At 44.9% G+C, this 27,342-nt stretch overlaps 1 protein-coding gene across 1 annotated transcript in view; it reads left to right on the forward strand.

The window, feature by feature from the left end:
- The first annotated feature begins 1,630 nt into the window (after positions 1 to 1,630).
- Positions 1,631 to 27,342, forward strand: part of VRK2 (VRK serine/threonine kinase 2) — a 70,634-nt gene continuing 44,922 nt past the window's right edge. The window contains exons 1-7 of the mRNA XM_083605292.1: positions 1,631 to 1,860; positions 6,100 to 6,240; positions 13,026 to 13,081; positions 14,912 to 14,981; positions 15,332 to 15,419; positions 16,559 to 16,667; positions 21,012 to 21,104. Coding sequence (XP_083461418.1) covers positions 6,105 to 6,240; positions 13,026 to 13,081; positions 14,912 to 14,981; positions 15,332 to 15,419; positions 16,559 to 16,667; positions 21,012 to 21,104 — 552 coding nt within the window. The 5' untranslated portion in view covers positions 1,631 to 1,860; positions 6,100 to 6,104. The remainder of the gene's footprint in view (positions 1,861 to 6,099; positions 6,241 to 13,025; positions 13,082 to 14,911; positions 14,982 to 15,331; positions 15,420 to 16,558; positions 16,668 to 21,011; positions 21,105 to 27,342) is intronic.

Genomic DNA, 27,342 nt, shown 5'->3' on the forward strand with positions numbered 1-27,342 from the left:
CATGGTTGATGCTTAGGGACTCTGGGAAAGGGGACAATGAACAATCAAACCCTTGCAAAAACCAAAAAACTACTGCACACATGCCCCCCAAGTCAAAATAGAAACACTGGTTTGGGATAGGAGGACTGTTTGGGGCAAAGGAAATAGAGAAAGAGGCGTCAGTCAGACCTACTACTGCATAAGTCCATCATTTCCATAAACAACGCATCGGTCTTTGGAGCTAGAGTGGGGAAATGCAACAACAGAAAGAGTTGTTTAAGGGTTTGTGTGTTGGGACGATTCAGGTTCACATTGCTGTCTTGCTATATCTTCCAACATTTATTTGATGAAAATAGGGGTGTCCCATTCCAGAATGATAATTTCACTATTCATACCCCACACATCTCACTGGGTTGCCCTAGCTACTCTGGGCAGCTTCCAACATATATGAAAACATAACAAAACATTATTAAATAATAATAAAACATCTGCCTGGTTCCCTGTAGCTTCACTTCTCACAGTGAGGGAACTGCCAGAAGGCCCTCGGTGCCGGACCTCAGTGTCTGGGCAGTCCGGACCCGGAAGCTGTACGCCGGCTCCCTCGGCCAGTAAAGTGAGATGAGCGCCGCAACCCCAGAGTCGTCCGCAACTGGACTTAATGGTCAGGGGTCCCTTTACCTTTACCTTCTGCATGTGCAAATGGCTTTAGATACCTAATAGGTCCATAAATTTAATTTAATTAATTAATTAAATTAAGGGACGTGGGTGGTGCTGTGGGTTAAACCACATAGCCTAGGACTTGCCGATCAGAAGGTCAGCTGTTCGAATCCCCGTGACGGGGTGAGCTCCTGTTGCTCAGTCCCTGCTCCTGCCAACCTAGCAGTTTGAAAGCACGTCAAAGTGCAAGTCAATAAATAGGTACCGCTCCGGTGGGAAGGTAAACGGTGTTTCCGTGCACTGCTCTGGTTCGCCAGAAGCAGCTTTGTCATGCTGGCCACATGACCCGGAAGCCAATAAAGGGAGATGAGCGCCGCAACTCCAGAGTCAACCATGACTGGACCTAATGGTCAGGGGTCCCTTTACCTTTAAGTCCATAAATTAATATGTAGCATACGTTCAACACAAAAAAACAGCGACAATTTGTTGTCGAGAAAGGACAGCTGGACATACAGTGGTACCTCGGGTTACATACGCTTCAGGTTACATACGCTTCAGGTTACAGACTCCGCTAACCCAGAAATAGTACCTCGGGTTAAGAAATTTGCTTCAGGATGAGAACAGAAATCGTGCTCCGGCGCCGCGGCAGCAGCAGCAGGAGGCCCCCATTAGCTGAAGTGGTGCTTCAGGTTAAGAACAATTTCAGGTTTAGTACGGACCTCCGGAACGAATTAAGTACCACTGTATAAAGGGCCCCATAACCTTCATTAGCTTAGAGGGCCTCATCAAACCTAAATCCGGCCCTGGGGGTTGGGGGTTGGTTTGGATGACCCTCGTGCCCCTTTCCCAACTCCGCGATTCCGCGATTGCCCTGCGCTGCCGCTTTTCTCGCGCGCGCGCTCTCGAGCCGGGCGTTTGTTTGCTGAGGAGGCGTGTCCGCCGCCTCCGCTTCCGATAGGCTGTCCTCGGGCGGGCGCGCGCGTGGACACGCCTCCCCCGCCCAGCCCAGCAGCCGGCCGGCCGACACCTCCTTGGAGTCCCTCTTGCCGGGCCACGTGACCAGGCTCCTTGGCGTCGGAGCCGCGCTCTGACCGGCCGCCCGTCACGCTCGGCCGCCCATTCGCCCGGCGCCTCAGGAAGGAGAAGGAAGGAAAGGAGGAAGATACAAAGTTTCCAGCGGGGAGAAAGAGAGACTTTTCCGAGCCTCGGAGTCTTCTCCCGGCGGTAGGCTGAGGACTTGGCGGCCTCTCCCAAAAGAAAGGGGGGAGTAGGGTGGGGTCCCCCTGAAAGTTTGGGGTGACTTGAAAGTTTGAGCTAAACCAGGGCAACAACAAACACCCCCCCCAAATCCATAGAATGGTAGCGTCGGAAGCGCTGCCGAATTTACGTACAGTATTAAGCTAAACAAGCTCTAGCTTAAGGCCCCCACTCTCTTGGGTGCCCCCCCAAAAAATCAAAGGGGGGAAAAAAAAACCCCTGGATGTATATTTCTTGTATATAAGATAAGAAACAAATAGAATAAAACCTACATACAAGAGGCTCCCCACCCAAAATAATTAAAGGGGGAAAAACTGGATGTACATTTCCAAATTAGAAGATAAAAAATAAATAGAATAAAATCTAAATACGGCCCCCCCCCAAAAAAAAAATAAAGGAAAAAAACTGGATGTACATCCAAAATATAAGATAAAAAACAAATAGAATAGAATAAAACCTGCATACAGCAACAGTGTTTTGTGTTGTGTAGGTTCCTATGATGTAAGTAATGGGCCCCCAATCATTTTAAGTTAGAGCTCAATTATTTCACTGTTAATATACTTAATTGTGTTTCAATTCAACAATGACTTTGATAAAATACATATTTTGTTATGTGCAAATGGCTTTAGATACTTATTAGGTCCATAAATTACCGTATAGCATATATTCAACACACACAAACAAAACAGTGACAATTTGTTGCTGACAAAGGACAGCTGGACATATAAAGGGCCCCATTACCTTCAGTAGCTTAGGGCTTCATCAAACCTAAATCCGGCCCTGAATGGTTGCATCGGAAGGGACCCCCCAGGAGTAATCTAGTCTAACCCCCCCAGCAAAGTTAAAAGACTCCCCAAGGGAGGGCCAGCCAACCTCCTGGTTTAAAAAAATCTCCAGTGAGGTGCTGAAATCCCAGCGGAGCAGAAAAAAAGACTATTTATGTATGCGACCACAGCTGCTTGGATGTTATTGGCCCAGAGATGGAAAGAAGTCCCTGCCAGAGAAGAATGGCAGATTTAAGTTGATGGATTATGCCGAAATGGCAGAAATGGCCAGAAGAATCGGAAATTTTAATAAGGAATGGGGGAAATTGATAATTTATCTTAAACAGTTAAAATCATTACTTGGATTGGACTAACACATGTAGTTTATCGTTGAATTTTGGATATAATAGTGGCGTAAAAGATTTGGATTATTATAAAAGATGCAGGAGGAAATGATCAGCGACAAGACCCACAAAGGGGAGGCGGGAAGTCCAGGGCATTTTTGGAATCTTGTTTTTATGCTGTTTCTTGGATTGTAAAACATGAATATGAAAACGAAATAAATATTGTTTTTAAAGGGGGGGGGATCTCCAGTGAAAGAGACAGCCCTGGCAAATTGGCTGTTCCGGCTGAGGCTGGTGGGTCGGAGTTGGGAGGGCAGCAGCATCTAGGAGGGCCACAGGCTTCCCACCCGCATCCCAAGCTCCTCAGTTTCATAAAAGAAATAGTGGACTCGGTGTTCTGCTTCTCTACCCTCTTGTCCTCAAGCTCTTTGCAAATTTAGATTTATTTTTTTATATATATACTGCAAAAAAATTGCCGAGACTTTTTGGAAGTGGAAGCTGGAGTGAAATATTGTAGCAGTGGAGTGGTGGTTTCAGCCAGCCAGCCCCTTCCAGGGTACTCCATTCCATTCCTCCCCATGTCCGCCCCCCCCCTTTGGGAAAACACAGATATTCTGCATCCACTGGGCATGTTCTTTCAGCTGCTTTGGGTGGTTCCCTTTTGAGTTTTCTTCTCATTCCTTCTTAGGGGTGGAATTCCCTGCAAAATTTAGTCTCCTCCCTCCATAAATTCTGTGGTGCATCCCTTTTGTGCAGGAGTGGCAGTGTTCGCTTGGAGAATTGAGTTTGCTATTACTGTAGCATGTAGCTAGGTGTGGCTCGTGTATTGCAAAGACTCTTGGGAGATGAGTGGGGAGATGCTTGGTTTTTTAAAAGTGACTGCAGCTGCAGTCCTATACTCACTTAGGGCAGATTCACGCCACACGTTTAAAACACATAACTTCCCTCAAAGAACCATGGGAACTGTAGTTCCCTCATGGAACTACGATTCCCAAATTATTAGTTAAGGATAATTAAAAGTAATAGAAAATTAAGAAATGCAGAAGCATGATAAAGAATGGAAAATCATCAGAGGTGTTGACGGAAGTCAAAATATTGCATAAGATGTGAAGATATATTGTATGACTGTTGGAACTGATAGGTTAAAAAATCAATAAAAATGTATTTTTTTTTAAAAAAGGAACTACAATTCCCAGTACTCTTAGCAAACCACAGTTCCCAGGATTCCTTAGGTGAAGTCATGTGCTTTAAATGTGCATTGAATGTGCTCTAAATACATGATGTGGTTATGTCCTTAGTTGGGAGTAAGTTTTGATGCATTCAGCATGACATGCATAAGTAGGTGGTTTTTTTTTTTAATGTGTTTCTTTTTCCTCTTGGTTTTAATGTATTTGTGTCAGGGTTTTGTCTGTCTATTTGTTTTGTTTTAAGTCACTTTGGGTTGCCCTGTGCAAGGTAAAGCAGCTAACAAATTTAACAAACAAAAATAAAAAATGCAGCCTGGGCCAAATAATAAATTATGATCATATACGTATAAGCCACTTACAACACATAACAGGTGTTTGCTGCATGATCAGTAAACAGCAAAAGATAACAATAGACTGCAATAACAATTCTATTAAAAGAGTTGATAAATGTTCATGAACATTTAATCAGCAAATTAACAATTCATGAATTCTCCATTGAAGAAGTGTTATTGACTGGCTCCTTAAGTCAAGGTTGCAGTTGCCCAAATGGAATGTCTAGTTGCCATTTTGGGGCAAGACTGCTCTAAAGGCTTATTTTTCAAATAATGGACTGTCTGTGATTGATTCTCAGTTAAACATCTGGCTAGTTCAGATGACAACCTTGAGCTAGGTTAAGAGCTTTGAGAACTTAAATGAGAAAAGTCACTTGAATCCAGAGACAGTCCACATTTATATTGGCCCATTCCACAGGGCAGAAAAAGCAATTCGGTTCTAGAAATTCATTCCAATTGTGCAGATAAAATATAACTGATAGAATTCTGCAGGAAGGGGTATTGTTGTTGTTGTTTAGTCATTTAGTCGTGTCTGACTCTTCGTGACCCCATGGACCAGAGCACGCCAGGCACTCCTGTCTTCCACTGCCTCCTGCAGTTTGATCAAGTTGGTAGCTTCGAGAATACTGTCCAACCATCTCGTCCTCTGTCGTCCCCTTCTCCTTGTGCCCTCCATCTTTCCCAACATCAGAGTCTTTGCCAGGGAGTCTTCTCTTCTCATAAGGTGGCCAAAGTACTGGAGCCTCAGTTTCAGGATCTGTCCTTCCAGTGAGCACTCAGGGCTGATTTCCTTCAGAATGGAGAGGTTTGATCTTCTTGCAGTCCATGGGACTCTCCAGAGTCTCCTCCAGCACCATAATTCAAAAGCATCAATTCTTTAGTGATCAGCCTTCTTTATGGTCCAGCTCTCACTTCCATACATCACTACTGGGAAAACCATGGCTTTTACTATACGGACCTTTGTTGGTAAGGTGATGTCTCTGCTTTTTAAGATGCTCTCTAGGTTTGCCATCGCCTTTCTCCCAAGGAGCAGGCGTCTTTTTAATTTCGTGACTGCTGTCACCAACTGCAGTGATCATGGAGCCCAATAAAGTAAAATCTCTCGCTGCCTCCATTTCTTCCCCTTCTATTTGCCAGGAGGTGATGGGACCAGTGGCCATGATCTTTGTGTTTTTTTTTGATGTTGAGCTTCAGACCATATTTTGCGCTCTCCTCTTTCACCCTCATTAAAAGGTTCTTTAATTCCTCCTCACTTTCTGCCATCAAGGTTGTGTCATCTGCATATCTGCATATCTGAGGTTGTTGATATTTCTTCTGGCAATCTTAATTCCGGTTTGGGATTCATCCAGCCCAGCCTTTCATATTAGTGTGTGAAAACAGTCCAGATCCAATGATCTCCCCAGACAGTGGAGATGCCAGGTGCCATTACGTGGTCACAGGTGGTCAAAAGCCAGGTGCAAAATTTGCCTGGCGCCTGGCTAATTTCGAACACTGGATAGAGTGGGGCATTCAGGAAATAATACATAGATGAAAGAACTCTTCATATGTTCCTATGTATTCCTCCTTTTCTCCCATTCAGGTGTGATGCCTCCTAAAAGGCATGGAAAAAGCAACCTCCCCACTCCTCTTCAAGAAGGGGTAATACTGAAAGACACCGAAAAAAGAGAGTGGAGACTCGGTCGTATGATTGGCCAGGGAGGATTTGGCCTAATCTACCTAGGTAAAGTATAGATCATCACCTGAGTCATTGCAATGTGCCGCCTTTGCTGTTGGTGATTTCTGTGTGCTTGCGTTCCATCCTTATAATTGTTAGTTCTTCAATCTCTGTGTTGGTTTCATCTCTTAACCAGTTCAATCTTCATGTTGCTTTCAAACACAACTTTATAACCATAAGGCACAGCTTGGGGTACTTGATAATTTTGCTGCCTAATCAGCCTTTCCCATCCTGGTACCCTCCAGACATTTTGGATGACTACTTACGTTATCTCTGAGCACTGACTGTGCCTGATGGAAGCTGTAGTCCAATGAATATGGAGGACACCAGGCTGAGGATGGCTATCCTAGATTACCCTATTCCCATCTCTAAATTATTCCCATACAATTTTTAACCCAGCACAGATGCTGGTAATATGTAATTTCTGGGTTCTCACGACTACCACCCTAAATAGCAACACTGATGATATTCCTGACTCCTACAGCTTCAGAAACCACTGTTTGACTTTGAGAGCTGACGTTAACCTTTAGGAGCAAGAGTGAATTTTTCTGGATGTCCCTCTTGGCACTGGAAGCTTAACTGGGCTACGCATGGTGTCTTCAGACACATCTCAGCTCCTGACCATCTGCTGTCCTGTCCCTGTGCCCATTCAGAAGGTGGCATGCCCATTTCAACAGGGTCTAGATGCCAATTCCACAACACAGCCAGTGCCACAGTGCCAATTTAAGGGAAACATATCTTTGCGGATTGTCCGTAATCCACCTAACAGCAAATATTTTTGCATTTTCCTATTTCTAACCCATTGGCTTGCCTCCGTGCTGTTGGTTAACTGAATAAGGAACAAGGAACCTGAGAGACAGTGGCCAAATGAAATCACTTCCACCTTGCGGAATAACGTCAGGAGTAGAAAAGGCTAAGGAGTAAACCCTGGAATGAAATTCCTAAGGAGGTTGATGGTGCCTTGTACACCTCCTTGCAGCAACTCCTGCAGCCAATCTGGTCCCTAATGTATTTCTCTGCTTTCCTTTGGATCGGAAGGGGTCATCTGGGCAGCCCAGGGCCTCCATACACACTGCCCAGCCTGGGGAGGTCACTTTGGTGCTATTAATGCAGCGGTTTGACTTCACCCCTGGAGGCACACTCCATTGTCTCTCAAGACCAACAGATGCCAATAACAATAGATTGAATTTCACTTCAACATTGGCATCTGTCTGGATGTGCCCAAATAGTCATGTCACGCTGAAAGACTGACTGTTTTGTGGGGATAAGAGATTTTGCAGCCAGGATCTGACTTGATTACATGCACGAAGGAGACAGTGAAGAAGATGGGTGCGCAGAAACATAGACCTATGAGAGAAGACGTTACTAGACAATTACAGCCTTGATATCAGATAGCTCTGTCTGTATAGATCTTCTCTCAAAAGTAACATAATATTTCCCCTGAGCTCTGCAGGCCTCAAGCTTAAGTAAAACACTTATCCACAGACTGAGCTTCAGTTAATTTCTTTCGTGCATGTTAAGACTTTCACAATGTTGTTGTTTTTCTAAAAGGTCTACTGGACCATATTTAAGTTGAGTTTGAAAACATTGCCATTTTTTTAAACTTTATGATTCTGAAATATGCCTTCCTAGCATGGCTATTGTGATGTCAGTGCAGTGTTTCTCAAACTTTGGGTCCCCAGCTGTTGTTGCACTGCAACTCCCATCATTCTTGACCACTGGACCTGCTAGCTAGGGATGATGGGAGTTGTAGTCCAACAACAGCTGGGGACCTAAGTTTGAGAAACACTCCAGTATGTAAACCTAGCAGAAGAATAATTTCTGAGGAGCACTGGTTAAAAAAACCCACCCTTCTTTCCCTGTGTATGTGCACGTACACAAATACACTTTCTTGAGGCCATCAGTGTTTGCAAAATGAGCATCTGTTGCCAAAACCTCCAGCAGCAGCAGTGAGATCAGCTGTGGACAGGAGTTGGGGAATTCTATTTAATTGCCAATAGGCATAGCTTTTTTGCTCTCCCCCAGTGTGCAAACTTTGCCTGCAAAAGCGGCTCCCTAAGATCTATGGCAGACACTTTTCTCCATTATATTCCAAGAGATGATTGCCACGAAAATGAACCGCTGTAAGTGAAAGCTGGCAGGCTCCAGCTGGCAGCCCAAACCAGCAAGTTAACTTTGTCGGACTTCTGGGTGCTGTGGTGCCAGGCTGTCAGTGAGCGGGGAGGCGGAGAATGGCAATTTCCTCCAGAAATGTGCTCCAATGTTGCCGCTTGCTTATTAAAACTAATAAAAGCTGTGGGGGAGCGCCATAGCTCAGTGGCAAAGAACATGCTCTGCATGTAGAACATCCTGGGCTCAGTCTCTCTAGATAGGAGAGCAGAGGGAGACCAGTAGGAATAGGCAGTTCAGGTTTAGGTGGGTCGAATAGCTGGTGCATATGGGTTTCGTTTGTGGAAAGGCTGTAGCTCACTAGTAGAACATCAGCTTTGCATGCAGAAGGTCGCAGGTTCAATCCCTAGGATCTCCAAGAAGTTCAGTTATGTTTGATTTCATGAAGAGTTGTTAAAGGGTTTTCATTCAGGTGAAGGAAAAAGAAACCTAGGCGTTAACGTACTGTGCAAAGGACCTGTGTTTGTACACACATGACCTCTGGCCTTGAAGTTGTTCTCCAGAGGTTGTCGGATGGGGTGACCAGCTTCTTAAGCCGTGTTGAAGGGAGGGAGGCAGCTTACACTGTAGCACCCAGCTGCTTGCAAGCTGGTTAATCACATTTCTATGGTAGAATAGGGATGTGGGTGGTGCTGTGGTCTAAACCACAGAGCCTAGGACTTGCCGATCAGAAGGTCAGTGGTTCGAAACTCCGTGATGGGGTGAGCTCCCGTTGCTCGGTCCCTGCTCCTGCCAACCTAGCAGTTCAAAAGCATGTCAAAGTGCAAGTAGATAAATAGGTACCGCTCCGGCGGGAAGGTAAACTGCGTTTCCGTGCACTGCTCTGGTTTGCCAGACGTGGCTTAGTCATGCTGGCCACATGACCCGGAAGCTGTACGCCAACTCCCTCTGCCAGTAAAGCAAGATGAGCGCCGCAACCCCAGAGTCGTCCGCGACTGGACCTAACGGTCAGGGGTCCCTTTACCTTTTTATAGTAGAATCAGATTCTACTTCCGTTACACCACCTCTCACGAGCTTGTTCTTCAGAGAAGTTTTGCACTGCAACCCCATTAATCCCAAGCAGCATGTTCTAGCTAGGGCTGATATGATATGGTTTATGCCTTTAACATTAAGTGATGTAATCTTTAATGATTTCATCATGAAATATAATTGTAAAGAGAGAGTGTCAATTTAGCTTTAAAAGTTGGGAAAGAAAGTATGAGAAGAATAAGACAGAAAAAGTGAGAAGAGTTTCAGTTGCAGATTATTTGTCTTTTACCCTTATTTTACTGGAGAAAATGGTGCAAGGTTTGAGTTTCTATTGCTCTGGCCTGCTATCTCATCTTATTCAGTGTTCTTAACCAGCTGATTTTTCCTTTTCCTTTTTTCCAGTTTTCAGTTCATAAAATGAAACTATCAGACGTAAGGTCTCGTACAAAGTTATTGGTAAAGTCCAGTTAAGTTTGGTTTGTATGGAAGGTGCTAATCATTCAAAATCAATGATACTATCTTCAATTATCTTCAGTTCATTTTAATTTCATTGAAGAAATCATTATTCCTCAACAATCTGTTTTTCTTCCTTTAATGGACAAGTTTCTTCTTTATATTTCAAATAATGATTGGTTGTAAGGTTGTAATTTTGCCTTTATTAATTATAGTTAAAGGCTTTAACTCAATAGTTCTATCTCTTTCTTGATCAGTTCGGTCCCAGTTACATTTTCACAAAGATATTTTAAAGTCTCTTATTCTTAAGATAATTTAAATCAAGTCTTTAAAGTTAATTATAATTATAATATTTGCATAATGGCAGAAGCACTTAATGGTATGCAACAGTTTCATGTGAATTTGGACTTAGTCTCCAACTTCACTCAGGGACCAGTTACTTTTTAGCATTGCCCTGAGTGTGATGTCCATGGTGTGACCCTTCTGGGTGTTATTGGACCCCAAATCCCATATGCCCCGCGGAGGACCCTGCAGTCTGCAAACAATAACATCTTGGAGGTCCCAGGCCTCAAGGAGGTTAGACTGGCCTCAACCAGAGCCAGGGCCTTTTCGGTCCTGGCCCCAGCCTGGTGGAGCGCCCTGCCGCAAGAGACCAGGGCCCTGCAGGACTTGACATCTTTCCGCAGGGCCTGCAAGATGGAGCTGTTCCACCAGGCCTTTGGTCGGGGCCCAGTCTGACCCCTCTCCTTCTACAACACCCTATATATGAGGCCTCTCTAATGCCTCTCACCGGCTCATATAAATAGCTGAGCCTGGTGAGTACGTAAGGTTCCCAACCCCTACAGTCATAAATTGCCGGTTGCCTCCTGATCATATTTGATTTTTATCCAATTTTAAACTGTATTTCAATCAATTGCTGAATTTTATGTTTTAATGTATTTATATTTTGATGTTAGCCGCCCTGAGCCCAGTTATGGTTGGGGAGGGCGGGGTGTAATTTATTGTTATTATTATTATTGTTATTATTATTAGGCATATTTCTTTTTTTAAAAAAATACTTTTATTGATTTTTACATAAAATTTCCAAAAATCATACAACATATTTTCTTATACAATGTTTTGGACTTCCATCAACCACATCTGATGATTTTTCAGTCTTTATCACTTAATCTGCATTTCATTAGTTTCACTATTACTTTTAATAGTCCTTCCCTAATAATTCTCTTCACACTTTTCTCTGCAATATTTCATATAGTCCTCCTTACAGAACTCCTTGCAATCTTACTAGCGTAATTTGTTGATTACAGTTGCTTTTCAAATAATTCACATATTTACTCAGTCCTTTGAGAATCTCTGATCCCGCAGGTTTCGAATCCTTCCTGTTATCTTATGTAATTCTGCATAGTCCATTAATTTCATCTGACATTCTCCTTTCGTCGGTAATTCTTCTTGTTTCCATTTCTGTGCCAATAGTACTCTTGCTGTCGTCGTTGCATATAAAAACAGTTTATTATGCTGTCTGTTAATATCCACCCCTAGAATCCCGAGTAGAAATGCTTCTGGTTTTTTAATAAAGGTATATTTCAATACCTTTTTCCATTCATATTATTATTATTATTATTTCCCCATCCCAGCATGGCCACCATCATCTGGATGGTCACAGGGTATCTCCACCCCTAGTTTAGCGGGTTAAACCACAGAGCCTAGGACTTGCCGACCAGAAGGTCGGCGGTTCAAATCCCCGCAACAGGGTGAGCTCCCGTTGCTTGGTCCCTGCTCCTGCCAACCTAGCAGTTCGAAAGCACGTCAAAGTGCAAGTAGATAAATAGGTACCACTCCGGTGGGAAGGTAAACGGTGTTTCCATGAGCTGCTCTGGTTCGCCAGAAGCGGCTTAGTCATGCTGGCCACATGACCCGGAAGCTGTACGCTGGCTCCCTCGGCCAATAAAGGGAGATGAGCGCCGCAACTCCAGAGTCGGCCATGACTGGACCTAATGGTCAAGGGTCCCTTTACCTTTACCTTTACAGCAGAGATCTTTAACCTTTGGCCATCAGTTTGTTCCTGAGCTCCAACTCCAGTCATCCCCAGCCAGCGTGGCCAATAGTTAGGGATGATGCGGGTTGCAATATATGGAGTGCCACAGATTAGCCACCCCAACCCACAGCCTTAATGCCTCATTGCCCATCTTTGGGTGGAAAACTGGGGTACAAGTAGTGCAGTTGTTCCCTGTTCTGCTCCACAGAACCTGGAGAAGATCCACATTGGGCTGGGGTGGGGAAGAAGACCCCAAAGTCATTTGGAAAGCGATTGTTGCCCATGGCAGTTGATCATTCCTGCAGTGCAGCCGGAGCTAAATAGGGAATTTTGGCAGATTCAGTTTGTCATATTACCATGCTGCATGGGGTGGAGAACCTTGCCCGCTTCTGCCCAGTCCTGTTCTTCCACCTAGAATTTGTGGGGACTTGGCTTCCGGTCTTTGCTCAGCCACTTGTTCACTGTTTGGCTTTGGAGCAAGTTGCTGATTTTTTTTTGGGCCTCATTTTCTCATCTGATGAAATGGGCGTATATAGGAATACAGTGGTGTATATAGGAATACAGTGGTACCTCGGGTTGAAGTAGCTTCAAGTTAAGTATTTTCGGGTTGTGCTCCACGGTGCGTTACTTCCGGGTTTCGCTGCTCACGCATGCGCAGACACTAAAAATGACGTCACGCGCATGCGCCGAAGTGGCGAAACGCGACACGCACACACATAGACGTGCAGTCGCGTGTTACGTTTACTTCAGTATGGGAACTGGGCTTCAGAACAGATCCCGTTCATATCCAGAGGTACCACTGTAACAGTAATTGAAGTAATGTAGAAAACGGGTAAAGATCTACATGAGGTTCTTGTTGTGCAGTGATAAGATATTTTCATTGTTGTCGCTGTTGTTGTTATTATGTTTTTGATTTTATGATACTATTTGGGTTCTTTACCTTATTTGTGCATATTGCCCGGAGGTGTTTAGTTATTAATCTGTTTAGACAAGCATTTAAATCAATGGTGTTGTTTGTTATTACACAACACAGTCTGTATGGGACTTGTCATATTGTCTCTGTTGATGCTTAGCTTACATTCTGTTCATAGCTAGAGAGATCAATTCATCTGTAACCCACCTCTCTTTCTCTCTCTTTCCACCCCACCCACATTCTGTCCTGCAGCTTCCCCTCGCCTTGATGTTCCCGTAGAAGACAGTGCAGAGCATGTCATTAAAGTGGTAATTTTCATACCTTTTAAAAAATCAACTTCCTTGGCAAAGGGCTGTAAGTTACAGTAAGGTCCTCTCTATATGTCCTTTTCATTATGCATTTGTGATGATTTGCGCTCACGATGATGTTGGGGCGGTTATACTTGATCGTGCTTTCAGTAATGTTTGCGCCTGCAAATATCTTGGGGGTAGACAGACTGCTTTGTCTCATGCCCTGTAACTTCCTGCTGAAATCCTGTAACTTTGCATACCAGAAGAATCCCAGGGTTTGTTTGTTTGTTTTGTCCCTGGAGTGCCCCTCCAGATTGCAATAATGCAATAACACGGGGAAAGCACCACAGAACAACTAATAAAGCAGAATGAAGCCCATTATAAATCCACCAGTGATGCACTGTTACTGCATTAATGACATGTTGCAGAATACTTCTGCAAACAAACCCCTGTCTGGAGGGGCCTTAAGAGTGCAATGTATCTCAACAAGTGCTGAAATCTATCCTGCAGTTCCTCAATGTTGCTTTCCCTACATATGAGGCTTCTATTATTATTTTTGCCTCATTTTCAATGCAATTTCAGAATGTCCATAGGCCCTGTCCCTAACAGCACAGCATAATTTCCTGATGTACATTCTAGTATTAATATATCCTTAAAGGTAAAGGTAAAGGGACCCCTGACCATTAGGTCCAGTCATGACCGACTCTGGGGTTGCGGCGCTCAACTTGCTCTATAGGTCGAGGGAGCCGGCGTACAGCTTCCGGGTCATGTGGCCAGCATGACTAAGCCGCTTCTGGCAAACCAAAGCAGCGCACGGAAACACCGTTTACCTTCCCGCCGGAGCGGTACCTATTTATCTACTTGCACTTTGACATGCTTTCGAACTGCTAGGTTGGCAGGAGCAGGGACCAAGCAACGGGAGCTCACCCTGTTGCGGGGATTCGAACCGCTGACCTTCTGATTGGCAAGTCCTAGGCTCTGTGGTTTATCCCACAGCGCCACCCGCGTCCCAATATTCATCCTTACTGGAGTAATAATTCTTACTCTAGATTTACAGAATGGAGATGGCAGGTGCACCTCAGGGTGGAGGGCAGTTCCACAACCTAGGAGCTGCCACGATGAATGCCCTCTCCTGGGCCACCCCATCACCCTGAACGGGGCACAGTGGAATTGCCAAAAGTCCCTCCTCTGCTTATCTCAACACCTGAGAGGGTTTGGAGGGAAGGAGACCTGTGTAAACTTGCACAGGAGAACTTCCTCTTCCTTAAACGTGCACCCTCAGAATCTATTCCAGTGGGCTGGGAGGAGGTCCCCCTAGGGTAGACTTTGGGGGTACATGGGCAGAGTACAGTAAAGTCCTGCACTGGATGCAACCCCATTATCTATCCTCTTTATTCATTTTTCACAACTTTATCGCATCCTTTCACAACTTTATCACAGTGATATATAGGGTTCTTCACCACAACCACCAGCCTTCCCTTTTTCTTTCCAACAATCCGTGAGGTTAATTACATATAAAAAAAACAATTTTGATGAAGCCTCCACAAAAAAACTCAACAACTCTGGTCAATTCAATGGGTAGATCACTGCCAGTTTATTTATAGTGGGAGTAGATCGCAGTCTCTTGGAAGCTGGACATGCCTGGTCTAAAATATGTAACTGCATGAAGCTTTGTGGCCTGAGGGTTTTTAAAATTTTGGGGTGCCTCCAGCCATTGTTCAACTCTTGAGATGTTTAGCTGGTGATATACAATGATGTTGAAAAACAGATATCGCCCAGCCCTAGTTGTGAGCCACATTCATTAACTGGATGCGTCCAATGCATTTGCTCCTTTTTTTTTTAATGCAGGAATACCTTGAAAATGGACCCTTGTTTTCTGAACTGAAATTCTACCAGCGAGCTGCAAAACAAGAGCATAGTAAGTGGAGTGGCAGACGAGTCGAAGCATTTACGCACTTCTTACTGTGCAATAACGCTTTTCCAAATACAGAAGCACACAGTTGTTGTCTTCCGCAAATGTAGTTGCATGTATTATTATTTCCATGCTGTTATTTTCTACTAACAGTTTCGAAACATGTGTTTTTAACGTTGTACACAGCCTTGGGATCTTTTGATGAATAGCATATAAATGGAATAAATAATAATAAATAAAAACCTTAAGCTCAACTGTTGTTGTTTTTTAAAAAACCTTAAACAAGCAAGCATATTTTTTAAATAAAAAAGGGAAACTTCTTTTTTAAACAATTATGTTCTTTACATTTTTGCCAGTCAAGAAGTGGATGAAGCTGAAACAATTGACATTTTTAGGAATTCCTTTCTTCTGGGGAGCTGGCCAGACTGAACATAATGGCAAAAGGTAAGGAAAACGTGTGTGCATGCGCACACACATAATGTAAGTGAACAAGAATCAGCATTTTTGAGGGTGGGGAGTTCAGTTGTCCATTTCCTGAAAAGGAGGAGGAAGCTGTTTAGGTCAGTGGTAGACCTCATGGTTTGCAGTCTGAAGGTCCCAGCTGCTGTCCCCATGGTCTCTCAAATTCTTCTTCTTCTCCTTTTGGCAATCACTCGTAGCCGAGTAACAATGTCTTCCATAAACACAGTTTTAAAAGTGGGTCAGTAAATGACTGTGAAGGCCAATTCTGGATCCACACCTCCTTCCACAGTAGGGACATTGGTTTCCGGGCGGGAGTTGATCATGGTGTGGATTTGCCAAACGTGCCTTCCTCTTAGCACATTTCTCCCTTGCATCCTGAGTTTGAGCATCTTCAAAGTTCATGACACCTTTGGTAAAGGCTGTTCTCCTATTTGAGCACTCACAGGCCAGTGTTTCCCAATTGTTGGTGTTTGTACTACATTTTTAAAAATTTGCCTTGAGACAGTCTTTAAACCTCTTCTGCTGACCGCCATTTCCATTTTTAAGTTCAGAATAGAGTAGTTGCTTTGGAAGACAATAATCAGGCATCTGCACAACATGACCAGTCCATCGAAGTTGATATTGAAGAATCATTGCCTTGACACTGGTGATCTTTGCTTCTTCCAGTACTCTGGTATTAGTTTGCCTGTCTTCCCATCAACGATGTCTCTGAAAATTTTTACACATCACTTGGGAAGACAGGCAAACTAATACCTCTCAAATTAGAAAGGTCTTGGGTAGCCCAACTACCGACTGGAACATTAGACCCAGTGGTCTAATCTGCTAAAAGGCAGTTTAGTGCAGTCCTAGTGCATGCACCTGTGTACACAGTCCTTCCCATGATCTCTCGACCTGAGTCCCTGGTTTGAATTGCTGTGTGGTTTTAATAGGATTGTTTTATTGTGGGTGCTTATATTTTAATGTCTGTGTAAGGGGCTTTTATACTTCGTAGAAGCTTATTTTAACATTAAGTGGTACATATATAAAGAAACAAAAAGAAGAATACGTTTTGTTGCATGTAATACAAGGCAACAAGCCATGACAATCCTATGCTTATGTCTCGCTGTGCGTGTTTTATATAGTTACAGATTTATGGTGATGGAAAGGTTAGGAGAGGATCTGCAAAGCATCTTTGAAAGAGGAGGACGAAAGTTCAGCAAGGGAACGGTTCTACAGATTGGAGTCCGCATGGTGGGTATTGGGCCCTTAGCAGTGCAAAGCTTGAAGGAATTGTGTGTTGTCTAAACAGTCTCTAACGGATGCTTGTGTACTGTTAATTTGAAAGGAGCACCTCTAACGGGGAAGTTCTGCAATGTCATTGAGATGCAGATTGCTGTGCCGTTTTCATAAGTTATCGTTAAAGGAATTACATATTGCTTCAGAAATATTGGCTTGTATCCAAACCAAGTTCTACTCAGAGTATAGACCCATTGATGTTAACCCAAGTTAGCCATGCCTGTCAACTTTAATGGGCCTTCTTTAATCAGGAGTAGCATTGAATACAACTCATTGCTTTCTTTTTCCATAGGCAGATTTAATTGAATGAAGTTGATACGAATTATTGAGATGCATTTTTTTCATCACTTGTTGTTTACTCGTTGATATTGGGGAGCTTGTGTATTGTGGTAGCTGGTGAGGCTGTACTGAGCCATAAATCTCGTACAGTGGTACCTCTGGTTACGAACTTAATGTTACGAAAAAGGAGCAATGCTGCTGAGTGCTCCAGATGGCTGGAAAGCCAAACAGGATGTTGATGTTTTGGGACTGTACCGTGGGAAGAAGGGACAGTCTATTATGTGCTCTGAGCACCGGATGTTAGCTCAGAGTGTCACATGACCCTGTACTGGAAGTACATGGGTGGAGTTATTCCCTCTCTGCAGCTGGGTATCAGAGGGTACAGACATGTTTTCTCTGTACTGGTGAAAGACAGAAATAAAGACATGTAGATATATTTCTGTCTGTCTCTTTCCCCCCCCTGGGAATGGAGGAGGGGGAGGAGTGGTGTGTTCTTCTTCACGTTGAGGAGAATCGCCGATTGGAGACCTCCCTTGATCTTGCCGGGAGTCGCAGACAGGAGGTCACAAGGATTCAAGCCGGGCACCTGGAGGGTGGCCAAATTCCTCTGAAGACAGGGCTTGAATCAACATATGGTAGCAGACGCTGCTGGTTATCTGATCCATGGGAATCAGCATGAGAGGTGAGAGGTTGATGGATCGTGTGCCATCCTCTGCACCAAGGAAAGGAGATAACGTCTGCATTGCAGCCAGAAGCTGAACAGACGGAAGGACACCAAGAGGGGGTGTTTTCAAAGCAACGGAGCCCCAAAAAGGTATGCTGAATATCGGGCTAAAAGTGTGAATGCAGATTGATTTATTCTCTGGTTCACGAGAGCTGCGTTTGGAAAAACAAGCTCTGAAAGAAAGGCTTGCATACCAGAAATTCCTGTGGTGAGATAAGGATTCCCGTCCCGGGGAAGGTTGCTAAGCAACGACAGTAGGGCAGTGGAAAACTACTGACACCTGGGGCTGGCTCAGTCAGAGCCGGGAAAGCGAAAGTTGTTTTGACTTTGAGATAGCATGGAGATTGCCTGAGAGAGAGGCAGGTAAACAGCTCAAAAGAGCTTTTGGGATTTTACTAGCTGGAGAGTGCAGAGCTGTGACTTGAGTTCAGCATGGATGCCAAGAAGGGGGGAGTGCCCCTGAGTGCCGTGGTTCAGGATGAACACAGCCGGCATGCTGCACTGGAGGTGAAGGACAGGGGGAGGGAAGAACGGAGTTCTAATTCCCCCACTGATGTTGCTACTGGAGAGGATGCTGTAGCTTTGAACGTTGTCCGATGCTACAATTGCGGACAGGCTGGGCATCTTCAGCGGAGCTGTAAGAAGCCACGCCAGCCGAAAGGAGCGAAGGGCCGCTCAGCAAAGCCTGAGGCGTCAGGCAAAGGTCATACCAAGCCTATGGTGGAACCTGCAAGGGCTTTGATGGCGAAAGGAACCACGCCAGATGTTGGGAACGCGTTTATTATCGACACTGCAGCGACGGTTCATATGTCCCCACACAGAGGACTCTTTTCATCGTTTAAGAAGCAAAGCTTCGCTGTGGAACAAGCCAACGGTCAGAAGCTGGAAGCGACCGGAAAAGGGACTGTTTATCTTAAGAGTCTGAACTTGACAATAAACAATGTTTACTTGGTTCCTGAATTGAAGTTCAATCTGCTGAGTGTTTCGCAGATTGCAAAGAAAGGACTGAAACTGTCCTATGATGATAAGAGCTGCGAGATCTTCAAAGATGGAGAGTTATATCTTTCTGCCAGACAGAAAGGTGGACTATATTTGTTGGACTTTGACCAAAGTGATTACATGGAATGTAATTCTGAGTCTAACTTGATTTCTCTTGCAGGTGTGACCAAAACGAGCGCCAAGAAGGTGGCCAGGGTCGACAGAGCGTTTCAGCGGGTGTATGCTGATGTGATTGGTCCTCTAGAACCATCTAGAGGCAATGCAAGATTTTATCTTGTGTGTGTGGATCATTTCTCTAACTTTGTCTGGATTTATGTGTTAAAGAGGCCACAGGAAGCCTTGGAAAGGTTTCAGGAATTTTGTGACAAGGTTAAGAGTATGCATAATGCTAACATTGATTGTCTTTTGACAGATGAGAAGCAGATTTTTCTTTTACAGGATTTCCAGAGGTTCCTGCAGAAGAAGGGGATCAGACACAAGATTGCTGTTTCAGCGGAAGCGTGGAACAGGGGTGTCTGTGTACGGGTGAACAGAGAATTGCAAAAGGGGATGGAAGTGCAATTGCTTAGTTCACATCTGCCACATGAGTTCTGGGCGGAGTCACTCATGTCGTTTTGTCATGCATGGGTGAGAAAGGTTTCGAAAGAGTTGGGAAGTTCTCCTTTTGAGAAACTGTTCCAGAGAAAACCTTCTGTTGCCCATTTCAAGGTTTTTGGGTCTCATGTGAGGACAGAAGCTCCAGGTGGAGTAAAGAATGCCAGAGGCATTTTTGTGGGATATGAAAAGGGTCTCTACAGAGTAATTTTGTCTGAATCTGGTCAGGTGATTCTCACAAAATTTCTAGAGAGTGCTCCTGAAAAGGAGAGAGTGATAGCACACACATTTCCCACAGAGGACGATTCAGATGATGATGATGATTTCACAGAGTACAGTGGTACTGAGAGTGACAGTGATAGCTCAGACAGCTCAGTTGTCACAGTCATTGAGAGGAAATCTCACACAATGGATAGACCTTCACAGGTGAAGGATGAACCACTGTTTGCTGTTGGAACTGGTTCTCCTAAGAGTCCTGAGACAGAACCAGTGAGCAGAGAGGATCAGCACCTCATACGCAGGTCTGAGAGAGTCACAAAGGGTGAACCACCCAAAAGGTACTCAGAAGAGTATGCTAATTTAGCTGTTGCATGTGTTGCTGTTGTACACAACCGAGGACAGGTTGGAGCTGTGTCTAAGTCAGAGACAAAGACACAACAGAGAGTTGCTAGCCAAGGTAATGCAGATGCACTCATTCCTTGGAAGCCAGACAACCAGAGAGGTACACTGGGGAAACCAGTGGCGGGTAGTTCCAAGGGTGGAACTGAAACAACAGGGGAGTGTTATGTGTATAACAACTGTTTGTTTTCTTCTCTGGATCACGCTATGCATGCCGCAACATGCATTGATTCTTTTGGGGGAGGTTGTTACGAAAAAGGAGCAATGCTGCTGAGTGCTCCAGATGGCTGGAAAGCCAAACAGGATGTTGATGTTTTGGGACTGTACCGTGGGAAGAAGGGACAGTCTATTATGTGCTCTGAGCACCGGATGTTAGCTCAGAGTGTCACATGACCCTGTACTGGAAGTACATGGGTGGAGTTATTCCCTCTCTGCAGCTGGGTATCAGAGGGTACAGACATGTTTTCTCTGTACTGGTGAAAGACAGAAATAAAGACATGTAGATATATTTCTGTCTGTCTCTTTCCCCCCCCTGGGAATGGAGGAGGGGGAGGAGTGGTGTGTTCTTCTTCACGTTGAGGAGAATCGCCGATTGGAGACCTCCCTTGATCTTGCCGGGAGTCGCAGACAGGAGGTCACAAGGATTCAAGCCGGGCACCTGGAGGGTGGCCAAATTCCTCTGAAGACAGGGCTTGAATCAACACTTAATTCATTTCGGAGGTCCGTTCTTAACCTGAAACCATTCTCAACCTGAGGTACCACTTTAGCTAATGGGGCCTCCCACTGCCGCCATTGCGCAATTTCTGTTCTCATCCTGAGGTAAAGTTCTTAACCCGAGGTACTGCTTCCGGGTTAGCAGAGTCTGTAGCCTGAAGTGTTTGTAACCTGAGGTACCACTGTAGATGGGTTTAGATCAAAATTTCAATGCCTCCCTCACCCCCCACTTTCATCGCGAGTTAAGAAAATGACCTGCTTTTCCTCTTCAGCTTACTGCTTTCCGACTAAAACTGGCTGACCTACTGGCCTAATATCAGTAAGACTCCTAGTTTCCTTTGTAATTTGTCTTTCCCCCTCTCCTCCACTAGCTGGATGCTTTGGAGTACATACATGAACATGAATACGTTCATGGGGACATTAAAGCAGGAAATTTGCTTTTGGGCTACAGAAATCCACATGAGGTAAGCATCATATTTTGCTTCATTGTTAAATTTGTTTTGGTGGGATGTGTGCTATAATTCATTGCTATAGTTCATGGTTTTTTTGGTGGGGTGTGTGCTATACAGTCATACCCCTGGTTGCGAACGTGATCTGTGCGGGAGGCACATTCACAACCTGCAGCGCTCGCAGCCTGAAGTGCTGCGCATGCGCATGATGTGATTCGGCACTTCTGCGCATGACGTCATTTTGTGCTTCTGCGCACGTGCGAGCACTGAAACCCGGAAGTAACCCGTGCACAATTTCTGCTTCGATCCCATTCTGCGTTCATTAAGAACACAATCTTTTAGTGTGGCAGCACCTGAACTTTGGAACTCCCTGCCTATGGATATCTGTCAGGCTCCTTCGCAGTACTCTTTTCCCCCCGGCACCTGCAGAAAACACTTTCATTTAGACAGCAAACCTACTCAGATGCTTAGAAAGCTGGTGCGAATTTTAACCTGTTGTTAGTTTATTGTCCCTTTTAACTCTTCAGGTGTCTTAAATTATTGTTGCTCGTTTTTCTTAGTGATGGTTTTGTTATGTTATCTTCTCCCCCCTGTAAAACCGCTTTGAGGTTCTTTTGTAATCAAGCAGTGTGTGTAAATTTTATGAAACAAATAAATAAAATCGTGACTGCAGTACGAGTAGGCAGTACCTTCTTTTTGTTTTAACTTAAGACAGTTTATATGGGATGCGGGTGGCGCTGTGGGTTAAATCACAGAGCCTAGGACTTGCCAATCAGAAGGTTGGCGGTTCGAATCCCTGTGACGGGGTGAGCTCCCATTGCTCGGTCCCAGCTCCTGCCAACCTAGCAGTTCGAAAGCATGTCAAAGTGCAAATAGATAAATAGGTACCGCTCTGGCGGGAAGGTAAACTGCGTTTCCATGCACTGCTCTGGTTCACCAGAAGCGGCTTAGTCATGCTGGCCACATGACCCGGAAGCTGTACGTCGGCTCCCTCGGCCAATAAAGCGAGATGAGCGCCACAACCCCAGAGTCAGCCACAACCGGACCTAATGGTCAGGGGTCCTTTTACCTTTAAGACAGTTTATATATAATCATAAGAAAACATTTTAAGAGTTGAAAGTGCAGTATGCAGACGGGTTTTTGAAGTGTAGCGCATGCACGCTAAAGCAGTTTCAGCCGGCTCGAGTGCAGCTTTGCACACACTGTGAGGACTTGCATTCAAAGTGGTCCCTGCAGCTTGAAATCCTTCGTTCGGCTCCCTATGCATGCCTTGGTCTTTGTGTCCATGCACAGGCCAGCTGGATGAGACACCCTGTCTGCAAATGCCACTGAAGTGGATGAGAACTCCTCGCGCCCCAGGGACGAATGCTTTGGAGAGATCAGGTGTTGCATCTTGCAGCGCGGTTGATTGCCGCTTTGCTGCTAATAATGCTGTCGTTGAGTTCTTGCAGCCCTAATTAAGTTGGCCTGCTAATACACTGCTGATCCAGATTTGTTGCTGAGCTAACAAAGCAATATATCTCGCCAGGTTTTACATGGCAGCTCTGTTGACTAAAACAATATACAGTGGTACCTTGGTTCTCAAACGTCTTGGTACTCAAACAACTTGGAACCCAAACACTGCAAACCCGGAAATAAGTTGCAAACTTTTTTCGGAAGCCGAACAAGCTCCGTTTTGAGTGTTACGCTGAGGTGCCACACTTCCGTTTTGAGTGTTACGCTGAGGTCTGTCTGTTTTTGGTATATATTTTGCATTTTTGTTTTTGCGGCTCTTTTTTGTGCGTGACTGTGTGGAACCCAGTTCAGCTACCGAATGATTGATTGTCTGACTGCAGTACGTTATTTATTGCTTTCATTTTATGGATCAGTGGTCTTGTTAGATAGTAAAATTCATGTTAAATTGCTGTTTTAGGGGTTGTTTTTAAAAGTCTGGGATGGATTAATCCATTTTTCATTACTTTCTATGGGAAAGTGTGCCTTGGTATTGGAACGCTTTGGTTTTCGAACGGACTTCCGGAACAGATTAAGTTTAAGAACCAAGGTACCACTGTATATGAAAAGATGAAATACATTCCATGTTTTTAATGCCTTCCCCTCAATATCTTCTTTCTATAGTTATGATACTTTTCTGACATTAAGTCTCCTGCTCGTGGCGGTTTCTTTAGCTGTGATTCCTGCACTGCTAGGGGTGGGGCTAGACAACGAAACTCTACAGTTTTATGATTCTAGGTTGTGTTTAGTATGATTTATAGGAGTTTAATTCTGACCATGATTGCTCTTTGGGATCCTTAAAGGTAAAGGTAAAGGGACCCCTGACCATTAGGTCCAGTCGTGACTGACTCTGGGGTTGCGGCGCTCATCTCGCTTTATTGGCTGAGGGAGCCGGCATACAACGTCCGGGTCATGTGGCCAGCATGACTAATCCGCTTCTGGCAAACCAGAGCGGCACACGGAAACGCCATTTACCTTCCCGCCGGAGTGGTACCTATTTATCTACTTGCACGTTGACGTGCTTTCGAACTGCTAGGTTGGCAGGAGCAGGGACCGAGCAACGGGAGCTCACCCCGTCGCGGGGATTCGAACCGCTGACCTTCTGATCGGCAAGTCCTAGGCTCTGTGGTTTAACCCACAGCGCCACCCGCATCCCTTAGTTTGTGATAATTCTGTTGGAGTTGAACCTGCTTTTGATGTTGTCGTTTAGTGCCTATATTTGCATGCACTGCCTAAAGGCTCCCAAACAAGGCAACAGTTAAGTGCATGACTTTAGACTCTGATTTGCCAGCTTTACCAGTTCAGACATTACACTAAACCTCAGGGTGAGGAAGGGAAAATCCTAAGGGCCAGATTCTTTCATAGGACAACATGCTAGGGATAAGTGAGGCCAGATGCAAAAGTGCGGGAGGAAGGCAGTATGCCCCACAGTAGCCAGAGGTTTCCATCCTGGCAGGTGAGAATCATAGAATCGTAGCATTGGAAGGGACCCTGAGGATCATCTAGTCAACCCCCCTGCAATGCAGGAATATGCGGTTGTCCCATACAGGGATCAAACCTGCAACCTTGGTGCTATCAGCTCTGTGCTCTAACCAACTGAGCTTTCCAGTTTAGAAGCACAATGTTCAATGACACATTCCTGCCAGGCAAAACATCACTCAAAGCAGCTGGTGAGGGCTGCGGGAGAGTCCCAGGGGCCACATGGAGCTCTGCATTTGGCCCCTGGGTTTGTGGTTCCCCATCCCTGCACTAAGACATACAGTGGTACCTCTGGTTGCGAATGGGATCCGTCCCGGAGGCCCGTTCGCAACATGAAAAGAGCACAACCTGAAGTGCCGTATCTGCGCAGGTGCGCAGCGCGATTTGGTGCTTCTGCGCATGCACGAGTGGCAAAACCCAGAAGTAACCCTTTCCGGTACTTCCGGGTCGCCATGGGACGTAACCTGAAAGAACGTAACGTGAAGCAAACATAACATGAGGTATGACTGCAGTTAATTCCAATCCAGGTTTAAGAAAAGCTTTCTTACAATCGCCTTGAGGGCTTTTTCTTTCTTGTTTTACAGTTAAGTGGTATGTTAAATTTTTTGAAAGAACTAAGAAAGTTTGTGTTGAATTTTATTTATTTCTGCTGGAAATTTCCATTCCAGAATATCTGCTTTTATACCATATAGAAGTGTTTTATAATGATTTTTGTCTGAAATATTCCCAGCATTATAGGCAATGCAAAGCGCACACACAGCAACAACAATGGGGGGGGGTGTAAAGCAAGTAATTATTTGTTTACTTGTATGGGAGTGAGAAAGGCAAGCAAATAAAACCAGCCCTCTCCTTTTCCTTTGACCTCCTAAATGATGTGTTGGGAATTGTAAGACGATCGGAATCTGCTGACCTCCGGAAGGTCAGCTTGCTGCTGATTTCATTCACTTGCAGGGAAGCGTTAGGCCATTGAGTGAATCTTCAGGGCAAAAGAGCCTCTCTTTTTATCGATAAGCCTCTTAACGTTTTGAGGGTTGTTGCAGTGCATCGGGAGAGGGTGCTGAGCCTTCTGCCCTGGGAACAGCCTTCAAAGCTTTTCCTTGGACTGCTGTGTATTTTTCAGTTCCGTGTAGCTGCTAAGGATCGGGTGTGAAGCATGTACTTTATGCCTTGAGCCATCAGATAATTACAATAAGATTTAATTGAAATCTGAATCGATGAATAAATAAAATACTTGAAACATCCACAGCAGTTGCTCATCCAGCGTTTCCTTGGAAATATTCAAGGAATGTGGTTTCACAAATCATCTCACCTGCTGCTTTCCTTGACCAAACTGCTCTTACATTGAGGAAAAGCTTCCTCACTTTTCACCAAAATTCTGTCTCCCTGTCTCGTTAAATCCATGACTTTTTGTCTTAAGGTTGGTGGAATCTTTCTTCTTTCAGAGTTTATTTTATGGCATCCTTTCTGTCCCGTTAGAAGTTGCTTAAACTACTTTGGAAAGTGCTCTAAAGCATGGGTAGGCAAACTAGGGCCCGGGGGCCGGATCCGGCCCAATCGCCTTCTCAATCCGGCTCGTGGACGATCCAGAAATCAGTGTGTTTTTACATGAGTAGAATGTGTCCTTTTATTTAAAATGCATCAGTGGGTTATTTGTGGGGCCTGCCTGGTGTTTTTACATGAGTAGAATGTGTGCTTTTATTTAAAATGCATCTCTGGGTTATTTGTGTGGCATAGGAATTCATTCATTTCCCCCCCAAAAAATATAGTCTGGCCCCCCACAAGGTCTGAGGGACAGTGGACTGGCCCCCTGCTGAAAAAGATTGCTGACCACTGCTCTAAAGTGTGTGTCCCCCCCTGCATTTAAGCAGTGTCAGAATTGCAGTTGGCTAGCCACAGTTCGTGATTTCCAAATAATAAAATAAAGCATAGCTCTCTGTGCCTAGATGGAGGCAATATTTGGGCAAGGCTGCCTCTTACATTGCTAAGCTCAATGACAAGGGAATGCCAGCCAGTTCCACTTAAGTCGCCTCTTCCGTCACAGTGACTTGATGCATTATTGTCTTTCCAGCTCGGCTAGGTTGGGTAGCAAGCAGCATGAATCTGCTAGAGGATACGGGAGGAAATAAGAGTCGGTCAACCTGACAAAACTTTATGCCTTGTCCCAGATTTCCAAACACCGCCTCCAGTCTTTAATCTTTGTATTGCAGTTTGTACAGGTCGTCAGGTGAGAAATATAATCAGTATAATCTTTAAAAGCTGTTGCCCCTGCAGGAACAGAAAGCTGCAGTCCTGGTGACACGCTCCAAATAGGCACAGAAAATGCAGCAGCAAGGAACAGGGTCTCCCTCCCCTTTAAGACACAGACCAGCCATCCCAAGACTGTAAATCTGCCAGGGGCACAAACAGGAGTCAGTAATTTAAATAGAATCAGCTACCAGATAGCCTGACTGCCTTTTTTTTGTGGAGAAAAAGAGAAAAGGAAAAGGGAGACGGAAAAGAAAGAAGCCCATCAAGAGCAATATAATTAAATTAAGAGCAAGGTCAGGCTGGCGCTGTTAATATATAGATATATTTTCCAGGGCAGGGATTTGCCTGCCAGGAAAGCACAAAACTAGTTAAAGAGTGATGCGGAAAGTAGTTTCTCCAACTTAGCAGCTTGCAAATTAATGCAGTGATTTTCTTAACGCTGGTGATGCTTCAAAGGTGTTGGTCGGGAACACGAGCCTTAAGGGCAGTGGCTGCTGCTTCTTCTGCTGCTTAATGTCCACTTATTATTGCCAAGCTTTTAACAGGTGCTTATTCTCCGAAGACTTTGGGCTGTTTCTTCGGTGGTGCTTTAACTCCATAATTTGTTTTTTTAACGTATCTTTTCACGTTTAGTCTAGCACAGGGGGTGGCCTGTCCGGCAGGTGGGGAGTTGCACTCCCTTGAAAGGAGCAGGTCTGCATCTTGCAGGTGCTCCTGGATTCCGCACTGTCTCTGGAGGCTCAGGTGGCCACTGTACTCCATGCTCTGGGACGCGGGTGGCGCTGTGGGTTAAACCACAGAGCCTAGGACTTGCTGATCAGAAGGTCGGCAGTTCGAATCCCCGCGACGGGGTGAGCTCCCGTTGCTCGGTCCTGCTCCTGCCAACCTAGCAGTTCGAAAGCACGTCAAAGTGCAAGTAGATAAATAGGTACCGCTCCGGCGGGAAGGTAAACGGCATTTACGTCTGCTGCTCTGGTTTGCCAGAAGCGGCTTGGTCATGCTGGCCACATGACCCGGAAGCTGTACGCCGGCTCCC

This window comes from Podarcis filfolensis (genome assembly GCF_964270895.1).
Source record: "Podarcis filfolensis genome assembly, chromosome: 3".
NCBI classification, from domain to species: domain Eukaryota; kingdom Metazoa; phylum Chordata; class Lepidosauria; order Squamata; family Lacertidae; genus Podarcis; species Podarcis filfolensis.